Here is an 18,896-nt window from a genome sequence, read left to right as displayed (position 1 = left end):
CAACACTTTCAACTAATCTTCACCGTTCTTTGTCTTTAAGTACTATTCTAAAATATAAATGCTTGTGGTTGTAGGTTGGGGATAGAAGTGGTGAACTAACAGCACGACTGAATCTCTCAGATCTTCAAATGGTTCTTGGTCTGAGTTACAGCACAAATAATTCAATAATGTCTGAAAATATTGAAATTGATAACAGTTTGCATGGTAAGTAATAGGTGTTCAAAACCTAATTTCTTTATCTTCAAGATTTACATTTAAATTACTTAGCACATGTCTACCATATCCAGAGAGAATATATAACATAGGAAACTCAACTTTTTATACCTTTTTGGTTTACCACAGTCCTGTTAATTTATCAATATAGAATATGGTATTTTATAGCTTTTATCATGAAGTTAGGAATGGTAAGGTTATAATTATTTTCTTTTGTAAAAATACTTTTAAATTCTGTATCTGTAGGCTCACCCTCACATTTACAAATGTGAAGATGCCAAAATTAAAACATTTTATTGTTTTGTTTATCCTTTTTATTTCAAATGTTTTGCCATGTTTGATTTTTGTTTAGCTCTTTTTTCCCCATTTCATTTCTAAGGTGAAATCTCTTAGGATTGTTTTATTTTTTAATTCGGAGAACTTAGGAAATTTTCTTTAGGTGCTGATTCGGTTTGACATTGCCGCAGGGAAAAACGTGCTATAATGTCTCTAAGTGAAAAAAAAATCTACTTTTGATTAAAGAAATAAAAAAGGACAAGATTAGAATTTTGGATTTTTGAATATTATCTACATGACTCTGTATGAGATCCATTTTAAAGATCTGGCCTAAGCTTAAATTCTCAGTCTGAAAAAATACTGACACAGACAAATGTTTTGAACTTGAAAGTCAGTGAAAAATCTAGCTTTTACCTTTCCTTCTCTCAACCCATATAAAGAAAAGGAAGAAGGAAAAAAAAAGTAGTGGCTAGTTATCTGATTAAGACTTTAAAAGAACATTTAGGGGGCTGGCCCCGTGGCTTAGTGGTTAAGTCCACACGCTCCGCTACTGGCGGCCCCGGTTCGGATCCTGGCCGCGCACCAACACACCGCTTGTCGGGCCATGCTGAGGCGGTGTCCCACATACCAGCAACTAGCAGGATGTGCGACTGTGACATACAACTATCTACTGGGGCCTTGGGGAGAAAAATGAAAAAAAAAAAAGGAGGAGGATTGGCAATAGATGTTAGCTCAGGGCCAGTCTTCCTCAGCAAAAAGAGGAGGATTGGCATGGATGTTAGCTCAGGGCTGATCTTCCTCACAAAAATAAATAAATAAATAAAATAAAAGAACATTTAGTGAAAAATTCTGAAGTATGAGCCATGTAATAAATTGTGACCTGTGTGCTTCGCAATTAAATAATGAGCTAAAAAGTTTTCCTGTGTTTAATTTTCAAATAGGTTATAAATAGCTCTCATATTTCAACAAGCTGTCACTTGTCCTCATGGACTCCTCTAGCCATAGACCTATTCCTTTGTTCCTCTTTATAACAAAACTTGAAGATAATATCAGTGTTCATTGTCTTTACTTCCTCACCTCCATTCTCTCCTCAGTCCACTCCACTCAGGCTTTGGCCTCATCATGACACTGAAGCCTTTTCAGGATTACCAGAGACAACCTCCACTTTACCAAATACATTGATCAGTTTTCAGATGTCGGCTTACTTGATTTCTCAGCAATATTCCCTACAGCTGATCATTCCCTCCTCAAAATACTTTCTTCATTTGGCCTCCAGGATTACCCTCCTTTTCTGGTTTGCCTCCCCCTCACTGGCCACTCTCAGTCTTCATTACTCTTTCCTCCTCGAAATCTGTAGTGCCCAGAGTTCAGTTCTTGGACCTCTTCTCCCTTCCCCCTTTCTTCTTCCCTCTCCCCCTCCCTATTTTCTGTCCATCTATCCTTCCCTCCTTTCTGATGTTATCCTTTTTCCTCTTATCCTTCCCTCAGTGCTTCTAATAGAACTTTCTTTGAAGATGGAAATGTTCTGTATCTGTGCTGTCCAATCTAATAGCCTCTACTCATATGTGGCTGTTGAGCACTTGGAATGTGGCTACTGCAAAAGAGGAAATTAATTTTTAATATTATTTAACTTTAATTAAGAATTTAAAAGCCGCATGTAGCTACTGACCACTGTATTGGACAGCACAACTCTAGATGATATCATTCCATTGGTTGGCTTTTATATCATCTATATACTGATGATTTTCAAATTAATATTTCCAGTCACAATTTCTCTCTTGAGCTTGAGATTCATCTATTTAACATTTCCATTTGAATATCTAATCTAATTGGCATCTAAAACGTAACAGGTTCAAACTGGACCTCTTGGTTTTTCTCCCTAAACACATTCTTCCTCCAGTCTGCCCCATCTCAGGATATGGTACTACCATTCACCCAAGTGTTCAGGCCAGAAACCTAGGGGTCATCCTTGTTCCCTTTCTTCCACTCACTCCTATATCCAACCTATCAGAAACCTGACCTTCAAAATATAACCCTAATCTCTCTTAAAACGTACACTGCAACAATCTTAGTATAAGCTACCAGCATCTCCCAGGAGAGTCCTAGCCTACCAGCTGTTTCCCTTGCTTCCCTTCTTGATCCCTCACACTGACTTTTCCACACAGCAGCCAGAGTGCTCTTTTAAAATGTAAATCACATCATTTCATTCCTCTGTTCAAAACCTTCCAATGACTTCCCATCACACCTAGAACCAAATCCTCAGTGCTCACCATGGTTAAAAGGCCTGTGTAATCTGGACCCAGCCTGCTTCTTCAGCATCATTTCCTACCACTCCCCACTTGCTCAGCCGGGCTCCATGAAGACAGGTATTTTTTGGTCTCTTTTGTTCATTGCTGTAACCCCAGTGCCAGGAAAAGTCTGCTGGCTAAAGGAACTGCAAGGAAACTTGTGTATTTCTGGTGTTGGCTCAGGATAGAGAAAAGGAGTCTTCCTCAAGAATCTGAATTCATAAGCCTACCTACATACTAGTTTGGAATTTGATTTATTCTACCTGCACAGTATAAGAAACCCCAATCCATTAAAATGCTTTTGGGTTAGAAATGCTCCTAGGGACTTAGCAGAAGTAAGACCAAATATTTTTTGGAGGAAAGCATCCTTGATCCAGGTCTGTAAAGGCTCACAACAAAACAAATTATCAAACACATAAAGAAACAGGCCAACATGAGTAAGAAAACAAACAGCAAAATTAGATCATCAGGATCTTCAGATACTGGAATTATCGGATACAGAATGTAAAATGACTATGGTTAAATGTTTACAGAAATAACAGGATTGAAACAAAGGAATAACAAAAATCAGGCAGATTTGAAAAAAATAATAATAGCTAACATTTATTGAGTGATTACTTTGTGCCAGGCACTGTTTTTAAGTGCTTTACCTGTTTTAACTCATTTAATTGTAACAACTCTAGGAGGTAAGTTTCTGTTACCCAAATTTACAGATGGGGAAATGGAAGCAGGAGAAGTTAAGTAAATTTCCCAAGGTTACCTGTGTAAGTGGTAGAGATGAGAGTTAAACACAGTCAATCTGGCTTCAGAGTTTCTATGTCTTATCTGATATTTATGTCTTAATGTGATTTTAACCTACCTCTCAATAATTGATAGGTAAAAATCAATCAGGAGTCAGATATCAGTAATAATATAGAGGATTTGACCAGCGCAATTAATGGGCTTGATCTAATGCAGTATTTTTCAAATTGAGTTGTAAAATCAATCTCAGAGGTTGCAACTAGCATTAAATACGCGCACACACACACACACAACAGGGTTGTCATACATGATAAGGGCAAGTACTGTTATGTGAAGATTTTGTTATATATTTGTGTATGTGTGTTCAGGATTGCAATGCAAAATGTATTTCTTAATATGGGTAAAAAGTGAAAAGGTAAAAAATGAAAAACTTTTTCACAGGTAAAAAGTGAAAAACACTGATTTAATGGATAGAGAAAATACTGCACCTAGAAATTAATCAGTTTACATTCTTTTAAAGCATTCATGAAACATTTCCAAAAATTTGACCACATGCTAAGCTAATATTAAGCACATCTCAAATTTGAAGGAATCTGTGTCACATAGATTTCATGCCCTGAGCATAGTGCAGTTAAGTTAGAAATTAACAAGAAGATAATGTATAAAACATATTCATTTAAAAACTTAAAAACACTTCTAAGTACTTACGGGTTGAAGAAGAAATCTTAAATACAATTAGAAAATAATTTAGGACTGAATTATAATTTGTGGGATATGACTTACATTGGTTCTTAGAGCAAAATTTACACTGTGTTATATTTAAAAAGGAAAAAGGCTGAAAAGTGAGCTAAATACCTAGCTTTTAAAAAGTAAAAAACAAAAGAAAACAGAATAAACTTAAAAGAAAGTAGAAAGCAAGAAATAATAACAGAAATTAATGAAAATAAAACAATTCAATAGAGAGAATTTTAAAAACCCCAACTTTGGTTCTTTAAAAAGACTGACAAATCTACAGCAAGATTATTCAAGAAAAAAGAGAGAGAGAAGGGGACATAATATAGATGCAAACAGAGATGTAAAAGATAAGAGATTATCCTGATTAGTTTTATGACAAAATATTTGAAAACCTAGGAGAAATGGACAATTTCTTAAAAAAAAAAACTTACCAAAACTGAATCAAGAAAAAAATAGAAAAATCTAATGGTAGAATGTAATGTAATAGCATCCCTAATGCCTAAAACCATAAAGAAATTTGATTAGTAATTTAAAATCTTCCCACCAAGAAAATACTTGGCCAAGATGGTTTTACAAGTAAGATCTACCAGACATTCGAGAAAATCGATTCCAACCTTCCACAAAATTTTATAGATAACTAGAAAAGTGGGAACACTTTATCAGTCTTTTTAAGAACAGTATAATCTTTTATATCCAAACTAGACAAGAACAATACAAGAAAGGTAAATTACAGGCCAGTCTTTGCTCATGAACATAGATGCAAAAATTCTAAACAAAATATTAGCAAACCAAATCCAGCAATGTATTTAAAACAAATAAGCAGGAATTCAAGTGGATTGAATATTAGAAAATCAATTAATGTAATTCACCAATAAACCTAGTAAAGGAGGAAATAGGCCAAATACCCAAATATATCAGTAACTCTATTAAATGTAATGTTCTATTTAATGGACAGGAGTATCACATTGGAAAAAGAATAAAATCCGACTAAATGCAAGAGAAATAGAAATATCTAAAATGTAAGGATATAGTAAGCCTGAAAGTAAAAGGATAGAAAAAGATATACCACGGAAAAACTGATCAAAAGAAAGCTGGTATAGCTGTAATATCAGATAAAATGTACTGTAAGGCAAAAGATCTTGTTAAAAATGAAGGAGGTTAACAATTCACCAGGAAGATAAAAGCCTTAAATTTGTATGTGCCTAGTAAGCCTAATAACAAAGCTTCAATGTACATAAAGTAAAACCTACCAAACTAAAAGGAGAAATGGGAAAATCTAGAATCATAATGGGAAATTTTAACATATTTCTCTCAGTAATTGTTGTATTAGAAAACTAAATATTATGAAGAATGGAAAACTAAATATTATGAAGGATGTCAGTTCTCCTCAAATTGATATAAATTCAATGCACTGCCAAACAAATCACGACAGTTCTTTTGTGGAACTTGATGAGGTCATTCATGAATGTATATGAAAGAAAAAAGGTCTGAGAACTCAAAGCCAAAACAATCCTGATAAAAAATAAGAAATGAGAAGGGCTTTCTATACAGATATAAAGATTATAAAGCTACAGTAATTAAGACAGTGTGCTATTGGCATAGAGATGGACCAATAGACCAGTGGAATGGAATATAGAGCCTATATTTATATTCCTTGCATATATGGAAACTAATATCTCACACAAAAATAAATTCTTGATGGATTAAGGATTTAAATATGAAAGACAGATTTAAAGCAATAATAATAGTGATGCTAGCTAACACTTGCTGAATACTTACTACTTAACCTGGCATTGTACTGACCTCTGTACAGATAATGATGCATTTGTCATCATACAATATGAAGTAGGTATTGTTCTTTACAGGTGAGAAAACTGAATCACAGAGAGATAATTGCCCAAGGTCATATCACAATTGAGTGAGTGGTCTGGCTTTAGAGTCCATGCTCAATCAGTATGCTGTACTGCCTCTGAAAATAAAGGAGAATATCTTCATGCTATCAGAGAGGGGAAGGATTTCTCAAGACACAAAAACAAAACCATTAAGGAAAAGATTGACATTGAAACTAAGAACTTCATTTCACTGAAAGAAACCATAAGGAGATAAAACACAAACTGAGAAGACATTTGCTACACATATGATTAAAAAAGGACTTGTCGGGGGCTGGCCCCATGGCCTAGTGGTTAAGTTTGGCGTGCTCTGCTTTGGCAGCCCGGGTTTGGTTTCCCGGGCTTGGACCGACACCACTTGTCGGTAGCCATTCTGTGGTGGTGAGCCACATACAAAATAGAGGAAGATGGGCACAAATGTTAGCTCAGGGCCACTCTTCCTCAAGCAAAAAGAGGAAGATTGGCAACAGATGTTAGCTCAGGGCAAATCATCCTCAAAAAAAAAAAGGACTTGCATCCTCAATGTATAAGAACTCCTATGAATTAAAAACAAGACAAACAACCTAACTAAAAAATGCACGAAAGCAATGAACAGAAGAAGAAACACAAATAGCCCATAAATATTGAAAAGATATTTAACTTATTTAATCAGGGAAAACCAGAGTGAGGTAATATTGAAAACCTGTGAGGTGAACGGAAATTGAAAGGTCTGATAATATCAGTATTGAAACGATGTGGGTATTGGAAACTCTTATGCAATGTTGATGGGAATAGAAATTGGTGTACTCTAAAGAACAGTCTGGCAACATTCTGGTATAGTTGAAGATGTACCAACCATATGATCTAGCATCTCTCAGTTACATATAACTCGCAGTTATATACCCCTGATACCCAAACTGTGGAAGAAATGCTTGCTTATGTACACAGCCATTTCCAAGAATTTTTGTAGTAGTATTGCTTATGATAACAAAAAATTGGAAGCAACCTAAATATCAGTCATCAGTAGAATGGATAAATAATTGCCTAGTCCTAAAATGGCAATGAAAATTATTTAAACTACACATATCAACTTGGATGAATCTCACAAATGTAGGGTTGCTCAAAGGAAGCAAGTTAGACGATATATATAGAATGAGACCATTTTATATAATGTTATATAAGCTATATTGCTTAGAGCTATATACATATGTAATGAAAATATAAAAAGTTGCAGGGAAGAAGAGGCAAATTATGGGGGGAGTTAATGTGTTGGTAATGGTTTATTTCTTAAACTGGGTATTAGGTATCATATATTCCTTATATTATGCCTTTTAAAATATTGCTTAATCTTTAAAAGATTGAATGGATATGAAAATTTGTATATATTTACTGATAACTTTATTGAAAAAAAATTTTGAGGGCCTTTTTATTTAACCTGTTTCCCAACTGGCAGTAAATTTGTCATCTAATGAGATCTTCAAATGGAAATGGATAACTCAGAAAAGAGTAACATTATAGTACTGAGAATGTTATTTTGATTCTAATCTCAAAATTGAAGGCCTAAAGCCTTTTCCTTATGTTTTTACTTACTTAAACCACTGCATAGTTTGTTTGGTTTTTTATTTTCTTTTTAAGAGACTGTGTGGATAGTATAAAACCAGTTAGTATAAAATGCCTTTTCTAAATTAAGGGGTAATGTTAGTAACCAAAGTTAGTTTCCAACCAAAATGTAACTTCCTTACATCAAAGCATTTTAGAGGGAGTGTATCTTCTATTTTTATGTAGTTGGTATGGAAAATTATTATTCCTAAAAGAATACGTGTTTGTACATGTTTCTCCTCCCATATGCATTTATGTAACAGACTTTAAAATTGAATAACGTAGTAATGCTGAATTTGTAGTCTTAAGGTCTCCCTGGTTTATTTGAATTAATTCTTTTTATGAAGGTGCACGCCCTAAGTTTGGACGCCGACACAGTATGGAAAATATGGAACTTATGAAGTTAACACCAGAAAAGGTTGGCAGTTTTTATGTTTTAAATTTCTTGAACTGTCATAATAAAATATTTTAGTAACTTTTAACTTAAATGAAATAGTTTAAATAAGACTTGTCCTATATCAGTGTCACTTTAAAATTTTCCTTTAAAAAGAATCAGAAAAATGTACAATGCCAAAAGAAGGTGTACGGTATGCTGCCATCTGTCTAAGAAAAGTTTTATGTGTGTATATCCTTTGTAGATGCATAAAACATTTCTGGAAGAATGTGTAAAAAACTTGCTAACCACGACTGTCTCTGGGGAAAAGATTGGGTGTCCGAGTTAGGAGAAATACTTACTTTATATACCAGTTTGAACTGTTTGAATATTTTACCATGTACATGTATTACTTTTTTTTTTAATTAAAAGAAGATCAAGAAAATCAAAGAAGAAGCTTTTTTTTTCCAACTAAACAATAGCAACATTATTGGCAAGATTAAAGATATTTATGATCAAGCTAGTTTTTCTAGCTGCATTTTTGAAAAGCACTTTTTTAACTAATAAAGAAATAACGTCTTATTCAAGTTGCATCTTCTCTAGGCTTTTTTTTTTTAAGTAACAGAGAAGGGACTTTATAACTGGAAAAAGGTTATTGAAGGCTTTTATAGGCTTTATATAGGCTGCTTTCTTCCACCTCCATTTAACTTAATTTTTACATTGTTTAAGTAGACTCTTGTTCCTTTATGTGTATTTTTAAAATACCTTTTATAAAATATGTTCATTATAACAACTTCAGAAAATTCCAACAAGGAAATTAAAATTAGCAGTAATCCCACCTCCCAGTGGTAACTACAATTAATATTTTGGTATTTACTTATCTTGTGTTTCTGTATGAATATTATCATAATATAGATACTATTTTATAATATGTAGTAATATGTCAAGAACATTTTTCCATGTTGTTAAATATTCTTCTGCCCTATTGTTATAATACTAGGCATATAATTTTTGAATATTGACCTTTTTTGTGTGAACAGTCTTCATAAGACTAACATCTAATTGACTTGAACTTATATCCAATATTTTTTATTCCAAACAATTACAGAGTTGCTTAAAAACTCTGGTTAACTTCAGAAGGACTTTGTGATTTCCCCAAAATATCCATCTCTTATCTTGTGAGTGGTTCTCAAATCTGTTAAATCTACAAATTATTTTTAAAGAAAACACCAGAACACAAAAAACTTGTAAGTCAATTTAGGTCTCCTTTCCTTCTTCTTGTAGGAACCTGCTAATAAGTAGCAAAATTAATTTGCTACCTTGTGCCTACCTCCCTCATGGTACTAACAGTGAATTCCCTAAGAAGCTGACCAGACACAACCCTGTAATCTTCCAAGAGCCAAATGACGAGGAAGTTTTATCTCTAATTTAAAATATGTTTGAGTGGAATTAGTTCTTTGTGTTGGTTTCTTTTCCTCATAATAAAGTTGTCAAAGAATTCATCATTTCATTACTCACAACGAAGTAAAGAAGTATATATAAAGAAAAAGGGAGACTTCTGGGTTAAGATGCTTCTTGGGAAAGAGTACAGTTGGAGGGAACTTTTGAGACCTTGGATGTCTGAAACTGCCTTTTTCCTACTCTTACATTTGATTGGTAATTTTGCTGACTATAGAATTATTGGTTGGAAATAATTTTCCTTCATAGTTTTGGAGACACTGTTCCAGTCTGTATTCTTCAGTGTTTTTGTTGAAAAGTCCAGATAATTACATAGGAAACATTTAAAATTTTTCACATTTCCACTTGGGATTTAGATGCAGTTTTATGTTCTAACATTAAGGGCCATTTACTTTTTCTTGAATCAGTAGACCCTGAAGAATTCCACTCTAGTAAATAATTTCCCCTTATATAACGTGTATGAGAAAATGAGCAAAGGAATAGAGAAAAAAAAATCCAGCTCCATTGTGAAGGAGAGAGCTGGCTTGGTTCACTTACTAGGTAGTTGTTTCACTCAGGTACATTAGCCTCAGTGCAGGAGTTATTCTAATTTGTGCCTCATGGGGGAATATTCTGGATTGATGGAAATGATCTGTCTTCATTGGGGTAGAGGTTATATAACTTCCAACTACACACTTAAAATCTGTGCATTTGACTGTGTATGATGTACCTATGGAAAAATGTGCCTCATCAAATGACCAATTACTACATAACATGGACCTTTCGACTTGCTTGTAAACACTTAAGAGTGGATGTTAAAGCTGCAAATGTCACATAGCTACTATATGTACTGTTTTTCCTTTGCACTCAAATATTTGTTATTTTGAGTCTGTTATTTAGAGGCATTATGTATATATAAACCAGATCTAGACTTATATAAACTGCTGATTAGATGTTTTGCCTATTGAGAATTTAGTACTGTTAGTGAAAACAGTACAGTTTTATCGACAGAAAATTACTACTGCTGTATGAGTTTTAGATGTTAATTTTTATGGTTAAAAATTCTGCATACATCCAAAATTTCCAGTTGTACCAGATTTTTAAGTAACTCACATCTAGAGTAAAACTTTGGCTCCTTCTCTGACCATTCAAATTTTATTTTTTATGGGATTTTGGCAAACTTTGTTTTCTTATTCTTAAGTTCTTAAAAGCCACCATTTTAATGTTTTGGTAATGAGAAATCCACAGTATACATTTGTTACAAGCTGCTGAAAATCAGTGAGATATACTGGCAAAAAGGAATTTATTAAGAGATCTAAGCGCCCCCCTGCCCATACTAAATGAGTGGAGGTGGCAGGTTAATATTATGGGAAACCAGAGAGAGCTTTGTTGTTTTTTTTTTTCATGTCCTGCTTTCCATTTATGTTCATAATTTTATAGGTACAGAACTGGAACAGTGAAATTCTTGCTAAACAAAAACCTCTTATTGCCAAACCTTCAAAGCTGCTCTTTGTCAACAGATTGAAGGGGAAAAAATACAAAACTAATTCCTCCACTAAAGTTCTCCAAGATGCCAGTAATTCTGTTGATCACCGAATTCCAAATTCTCAGAGGGTATGTTTAATTTTTATTTATTTATTTATTTTTCCCCCAAAGCCCCAGTAGATAGTTGTATGTCATAGCTGCACATCCTTCTAGTTTCTGTATGTGGGACGCGGCCTCACCATGGCCGGAGAAGCGGTGCATCAGTGCGCGCCCGGGATCTGAACCCCGGGCCGCCAGCAGCGGAGCGCGCGCACTTAACCGCTAAGCCACGGGGCCGGCCCTCAGAGGGTATATTTAAAATAAGTTTTTGAGTATTGTGTTTTGAGTACCTACATTTTAGTTTTCTTGTATTCATACTGAATTTTCAGTAATTTATATTAGGCGGTTAATATAAAATATCTTTGTTAGCCAAAAACGTCTTCCATATTTCCCTAACTTTTCTATCTTCTTCAAAGCTAGAAACTGTTAATTACTCCATCCATAGATAAGTTGCTCCACTGCTTTGGACAGTAATTATTTCTTTGTGTTTCAGGTTATTTTTGTTTGCAAAAAGACTACCTTCTATTTCACTGCAGTGTCTCCCAGTAAAACTATCCTCCATTCAGCTTAGAAGTCAGAACAAACAAATTAAATTCAAATGTTCAAGGATTTTTAAATACTAATTTAAAATGAAGAGTTTCTGCTAGCATCAACTTCTATTTATTTATATTTTTGAAATTATAATAGAGTTAAAAACTAATGAAAAATGAGTACAGGAATCAGGTTATTAAATAAAATTTAAAATACTTAGGAAAAAAATACCCGGGGTTTACTGATAAGTATCAGGAGTATGTCTAATCTAGCTACCCTACACTCTGATAAAAGGATCAAAATAAATTACAAAGAAGATACTTCAAATTATCAAGTCTATTTTTCAAGCAATGAGAGCCTTTGAAACAATTGTTAGTCTTTTATTTTTTTAACAGATTTCTGTTGGTGCTCTTGTCAGCATTCCCTCTGTATCTGCACCCTTGTAGTGTCCTTCCCGCCCCCCCCCCCCAAAGCCCCAGTAGATAGTTGTACGTCATAGCTGCACATCCTTCTAGTTGCTGTATGTGGGACACGGCCTCAGCATGGCCAGAGAAGCGGTGCGTCGGTGCGCGCCCAGGATCCGAACCCCGGGCCGCCAGCAGTGGAGCGCATGCACTTAACCACTAAGCCACGGGGCCGGCGCATGTAGTGTCCTTTACCTTGATTTTTATCAGTAGTTTTTTCACATGTTTCTTAAACATGTATGACTAACAAAGGAAACATTATGGGATATATAAGAATGGCTCAGGAATATTTTTGTAGATCCAGAGCAGAACTGGAAGGTATACCTTTGTTCAACGTTTGAGGTCTTAACTAAGCCCACTTAGCCCAATTGAAAATATCCATACTTCTAGAGCCTTATTATGTTTTGCTGTTCAGAATTTTGAATCACAGGCTTTTTTTGCCCCTAGCAAAAAGTCTTTTTGTTAGTGATTAATGCATTTGACTGTAGCTTATGTACATACTTATCATTCCCAAACCTCAAACTTAACATGTTAAAAACTATACCCTCTCGGGGCCCCGTGGCATAGCGGTTAAGCGCTCCTGCTCTGCTGCTGGCGGCCCAGGTTCGGATCCCAAATGCACACTGACGAACCGCTTGTCAGGCCATGCTGTGGCAGTGTCCCACATAAAGTGGAGGAAGATGAGCATGAATGTTAGCTCAGGGCCAGTCTTCCTCAACAAAAAGAGGAGGATTGGCATGGATGTTAGCTCAGGGCTGATCTTCCTCACAAAAAAAAAAAAAAAAAAACTCTCTCAACCCCTCCTGTTTTCCTTATCTCAGTTAAAGGGATGCCGTGTACTCTGTCACGCAAGCTAGCAACCCAAGTGTCATTCTAGACTCCCATCCTTCACTAACCACATCAGTCAATCCCTGTATCCCTCAGATCTGCACCCTGCCCCCTTTTAAATCTCTGCTACTGTGTCTTAGTTCTAGGTGTACTACTTCATCTCAACCAGATTTCTGGAATAGGCACCTGAACTGATCTCTCTCCCTGCATTATTAACCCCTGCAACCCATTCAAGGGGCCAGTTCTGTTTCTGTACAAATCTGCTTAAAATTGACTCTTACCAGTGCTCCTCTTATTTCACATAGGATAAAGCCTTAATGTGTTAGTATGTCACACGAAGGCCGTCGTTTTGGCTGCTTCTTCCCCTTCCCCTACCCCATCTTTACTACCCTGTCCCTTCGGTTTATTATCCCCTGAATAATATGTGACTGGAATTGCATATTCATCAATATGAAACATCTCTACCCTGCAAATGTTTATTCATTCTTCAGGAGCCAACTCAAATATCACACAGTTTCCCCTAAGTATTAGTTATGCCCTTCTCCCGAGGCCCATTTTGTATATATGTACCTCTATCATTATGAAAAATAAAATAATTACCTTTATTAAACATTGCATTCATCATCTTAGTTTTGAAGCCTTCCAAATAAAGTGTGACAGGTTCCCCTCTGCCCCAAATATTCATTTATTTGAAGTTTATATTTTTCTCAGGATCTTCGAATCTTTAAATATAATAAAATACCTTGGAAATCACTATGCTAGGAAAATACACATGCTTTCTTATTTAATCAGTTCTTAGATTAGTTTACTTAAATACTGTTGTAGAATCTTAGAACTGAATTTTGAGCCTGGGGTACATGCCTGAATCACTAATATTTGCATAATTCATTCAGTATCTGAAGCGGTTCCCCTGAGTCTGAGGTACATTTCTTTAGCCTTAGAAATACAAGAATTAGAAATGCTTTTTGTTAGTTGGATTGAAATAATTTTTTATTACCAGTGCTGCCATCCTGTATTCTTTGTCAGTTTTTATTTTTAATCTTCATCCTTTACCTTTTGCTTTTGAGTATATCATGATATTGTTCTATTGATGATCTAAGGATAATGCTGGCATATTTAGATTTTCTCTCAATATTTCAGAAAATCAGTGCAGATAGTATTGCAGACGAAGGGTTCTTTGACCTCTTAAGCCGATTTCAAAGCAATCGGATGGATGATCAGAGGTGCTGCTTACAAGAAAAGAACTGCAGAACAGCCTCAACCACAGCTGCTTCCACTCCCCCTAGAATGATGCTAAAAAGTAAGTTATCAATGCTTCTCTCCCAATTTAGTAGTTCCCTTTGATATTCTTCTGATTTATTTCTGAGAATTTAGTTCTCATCATAGCAGGTATGATAAATGAGCCTGAATCCAGGTATATCTGAAATGCTGGTATTCGTACAGTTCAAAACTGTAGGTTTTGAACAAAAGGTTTTGTTTCAGTTCCCCCAAGTTTATCTATATTTCTAGTCCAGTGCACTTTCTATTAATTATATCATACTGCCTCCCTGGTTTCTTTGGGGTTGGGATAAAATCTAACTTTAAAAAATAAAAAAAATGAGGAAAAAATTATACCTAAATGTACCTTATAATTGTATGTAAAATGCAAATGCTTCATATCTGGATTAAAAAAGAAAAAGCAAGACAGACTGAAGAGGAACTTACAGCTAAGGCTGAAGCTAAGGGCTGCCTGAGACTTAGGTCTAAAACAGATTACTTAAATTTCTCTATTTCACCTACCAGCAGACTTCCTCTACCATAGACCTAGACTTGCCAGCAGCACTTAACTCTTAGTTAGCTAAATGGTTCCTATCCAGGGCATGGAATAAAAACACTGTCCCACTCATCCTGGTCTGAGAAATTATGTAAGAAAAACAATTTATTTACCTTCCAAAATCTAGCCCCATATCTTGTAAAGTTACATTTGGGATGGGCATTAGATAAAGGGAAATATAGTCAAATCGGAATAACCTCCAAGTGGGTCATATCAGGTCCTCTGGGATTCATTCTTCCCTCCCTGTCCATCCAATCAGGCTCTAGCCTATCAGTGATGCTCACTGACAGAGCTCAAGCAAGAGGGCAGGGCGAGTGTTGGGAGTGAACAAGGCAAAAGGAATTATATGTATGTAACAAGTATGCTTAAACATTTTTGTAATGTCTGGATTTTTTTTCCTATTCATAGCGCCACCTGTTTCCATGGTGTCCCCGAACACGGATGAGTTTTTAGATCTTCTTGCCAGCTCGCAGAGCCGCCGTCTGGATGACCAGAGGGCCAGTTTCAGTAATTTGCCAGGGCTTCGTCTGACACAAAACATCAGTCAGTCGGTACTTGGCCACCTGATGACTAATGACAACAAGGAGCCTGATGAAGACTTCTTTGACATCCTTGTAAAATGCCAAGTATGCTTGTGTATTTTTTTCATTCTGTATATAGCACAGATGCAGTTGAAAGCTTTGGCAGTTTATAATTCTAATTTGGAAGGGCTCATTTTGTATTAGGGAGGCTAATAATTCAGGGGTCCATCAGACACTATAGATTCCTTGTGATAGCTTCTTATTCCTTTTGGCTGGTGAGGTGAGATGTTGCTGATGCCTCCCTCTGAGCCGTGGTGGAAAGGAGACTATACAGGATATGGGATGAAACCTAGAAAAGAGTCCCTTTTTCCTAAATTTTAGGAGATAGCATCAAGAACAACCAGTGATTAATATGGGAAGAGTCTAGCTGGGGCCCTGTCTACACAGTTTACCCTTTGGCAGAAATGTATATATTGAGATAGCTTTCGTATTTTAGCTATGTTAATAATTATTAACCAAAGTGGTTAAGGAATATCTCAAATGGCTTGGACAAGACCATGAGAAAAACAATGCTTGTTTTCACTAAAAAGACACATTTCCTCTCCTTGATCCTAGTTCTGTCTCAGTTTTCTCATTCATAAAAAGATGAGATGATGGTACTACCTAACTCGCATTCATTCAACAAAAAATTATTGAACACCCATTATTTTTCAGGTGCTATTCTAGGCATTGGGGATATACTTGCTTTTTAATTTTTATTTATTTATTTTTCCCCCAAAGCCCCAGTAGATAGTTGTATGTCATAGCTGCACATCCTTCTAGTTGCTGTATGTGGGATGCGGCCCCAGCATGGCCGGAGAAGCGATGTGTTGGCGCGCGCCCGGGATCCGAAGCCGGGCTGCCAGCATCGGAGCGCACGCACTTAACCACTAAGCCACGGGGCCGGCTCTATACTTGCTTTTTAAAGGATCCTACATTTTAGTAGGAGAGAAGTGTGTGTGTGTGTGTGCATAGATAGATAGTATATGTCAGGTATGATACTTGCTGTGAAGAAAATTAAAGCAAGATAAAGGGGTAGTGGGTAACCAGGGGTGGTGGTGGTCATTGGAGGAGTGTGTGTTTCAGATATGGTGGTTAGGGAAGACTTTTTAGATTGACATTTGAAGAGAAACCCGAATGAGGTGAGGCAGTCAGCCACGTTAATACTTAGTGAAAGAGCATTCCATGCCGAGACAGCAAGTCTGCTCTTGGATATAAAAGCTTAGCAGGTTCAAGGAACGGCAGAGTGGCCAGTGTTACTGGCATGGAGTGAGTAAAGGGTAGGGGAGAGCGGTATGAGATGAGGATGGAGAAGCAATCAGGGCCTAGATCACACAGGCTCTTGTAGGCCACAATGAGGTCTTGTGTTCCAAATGTGATAAGACATTGGAGGGTTGTGAAGGATCATCCTGGCTACTGCTGAAAGAATGCAGAAAGGCAAAAGGTGTTAGTAGGAAAACCAGCTAGGAAACTAATGTGGTGATTCAGGCAAAAGATATTGGTGACTTTGACTAGTGTGGTGGTAGTAGTGATGGTAAGTAGTCAGAATAGGGATATATTTTGAAGTTACAATTGATTGGTGAGACAGACCTGGTAATAAATTGGATGGAGAGTATGAGAAAGAATTAAGGATAACTCCTGTCTTTTTGGCTTGAATACTGAGTGAATGATTGGTGCCATTTACTGAAATGGAGAAGACTAGAAGAGAAACAATAATAACAAAAAAAGTTACTCCAAATTCAAAAAAGAAAGAAAAAAAAACAAATGAAAAATATAAGTACTTCAAAGTCTACAGTATAGTATCTGATAATATAGCTCAAGAATAAGAATAGGACTGTGAGAGCTGACATTTGAGTGCCCAATACGTTGCTAGGCACTGTGCACTTATGTGCCTTTACATTTAACCCCACAGCCCTGTGAGGGTCCAGTTGTTTACTGGCCTCCTAGTCAGCACCACCTGCACCCCTCCCCACCCCCCACCTCGCTCACTCTTCATCATTTCTCCTGTCATAATTCTTGGTAATTTCATCGTCCTCCAGTTCATCCAACACTCGGGCACTTCAGTTTCTAGACCTCCTTTCTTCTGTGTTTTCATTCTTTACTGTTGCCTTAGCCATTAGTTCCCCCTGGTCATAGACTACATCCTCATTCTCAATAATTACACCATCTTAAAATCAGGATTTCAAACATCCCCCGTTGACCACCTGCCTATTTTTCCAGGTCACATTTTAACCATTTTTAAGTATACAGTTCAGTATCATTAAGTACATTCATATTGTTGTGTACCTATGGCTATACTTCTACATAATACTTGTTACATTCTGATTACATAAGTCATTTTAAAGAAAAAATTTTACTAGGTTGCAGGTCTAAAGATTAAGTAAATTTCTAAGAAGAGGCAAAAAAGGAAATGTTTAAAGCTACATTTTCTTGTTGTGAATGACAGACATAACGTAGCTTGGTGCTCTCCTTCCCTACAGTATTTTTTTAATCTCGTTCTCATAAATTTTTAGGGGTCCAGATTAGATGATCAAAGATGTGCTCTACCTCCTGCTGCCACAAAGGGACCCACAGTACCAGATGAGGACTTCTTTAGCCTTATTTTACGGTCTCAGGCGAAAAGGATGGATGAACAGCGAGTTCTTTTACAAAGAGATCAAAACAGAGACACAGAATTTGGGCTGAAGGACTGTTTGCAAAGTAATACTTTGTTGGAATTTAAAAATTCAGGAAAAAAATAAGCAAACCACTAGTTACTATGTGTATATTTTTTAAAAGCAACCTTATTTCCTTTCAGAACACTGCAGGGAAATTCAATCTTATTACTTTTTTCCTTAAAAGGAGAAATTATAGCACTGTAATACAGCTCAAAATGTTTTTAGAATGATGTACATATTTAACCTGTAATAGTGTACTATTAATTACATTCCTCCAGACACTCACTTGTTTCAGGGTGGAGGTGTCTTATAAGGTGCTTCATCAACTTTTGTGATTACTGCTTGGGACTGTGTTCTTTGGCAACTTACTCGAGTCCTTTACCTGGTGTGTGTTTGTAAAGTAGGAAGTTAAATGAATCCTAGACTAGAATTTAATCCTCTTGCTGAGATAATTTTTTAAAATCTTAATTGACAGTGGCGTTTTTTTATACTTAACCATGGATGTAGTGAGAAATTATGCTGTTTAGTAAAATAATGTACTTGACCAATGTGTAAAAAAGTTATATAAAGTAATTGTAAGAAAAATCTAGATTTTTTTCCTCTAAGAAAATCTATTTTCAATATATTATTTTTAGGCCAAAGCCATTATAAAAGAAACTCTTAATAAACTTCTTTTAGCATGTTTGGGGTCTTTGTTTAATATTGTCTCTTCTGTTGCAAAATACTGATGTAAAACTTTAAGACCTAATGTCAAAAAAAACTCATGTAGTTATGTCAAGAACCTAGGCCACGAAAACAAAACAGATGTCAACTCACAAAATTTAAGTACAAAAGATGTAGGTTAGGACCTCAGTTATCATCAAGCCTTGCCCTCCTTATCCCAGAAACTGAAGGTAGTTTACATAATAGGACATAACATAAAGTTTAGC

General features: G+C 35.8%; 1 protein-coding gene across 1 annotated transcript in view; it reads left to right on the top strand.

Annotated features, from left to right (window-relative positions):
* The window catches only part of GPSM2 (G protein signaling modulator 2), a 45,994-nt gene extending 27,343 nt beyond the window's left edge, over window positions 1-18,651 (top strand). The window contains exons 10-15 of the mRNA XM_087446278.1: window positions 75-204; window positions 8,068-8,138; window positions 10,971-11,144; window positions 14,078-14,237; window positions 15,159-15,376; window positions 17,824-18,651. Coding sequence (XP_087302404.1) covers window positions 75-204; window positions 8,068-8,138; window positions 10,971-11,144; window positions 14,078-14,237; window positions 15,159-15,376; window positions 17,824-18,051 — 981 coding nt within the window. The 3' untranslated portion in view covers window positions 18,052-18,651. The remainder of the gene's footprint in view (window positions 1-74; window positions 205-8,067; window positions 8,139-10,970; window positions 11,145-14,077; window positions 14,238-15,158; window positions 15,377-17,823) is intronic.
* The last annotated feature ends 245 nt before the right edge of the window (window positions 18,652-18,896 follow it).

This window comes from Ceratotherium simum, chromosome 2 (genome assembly GCF_057802395.1).
Source record: "Ceratotherium simum simum isolate JZ-2026a chromosome 2, ASM5780239v1, whole genome shotgun sequence".
Classification (NCBI taxonomy): domain Eukaryota; kingdom Metazoa; phylum Chordata; class Mammalia; order Perissodactyla; family Rhinocerotidae; genus Ceratotherium; species Ceratotherium simum.
The sequence above is the reverse complement of the archived record's forward strand: the minus strand, read 5'-3'. Positions and strand labels throughout refer to the sequence as shown.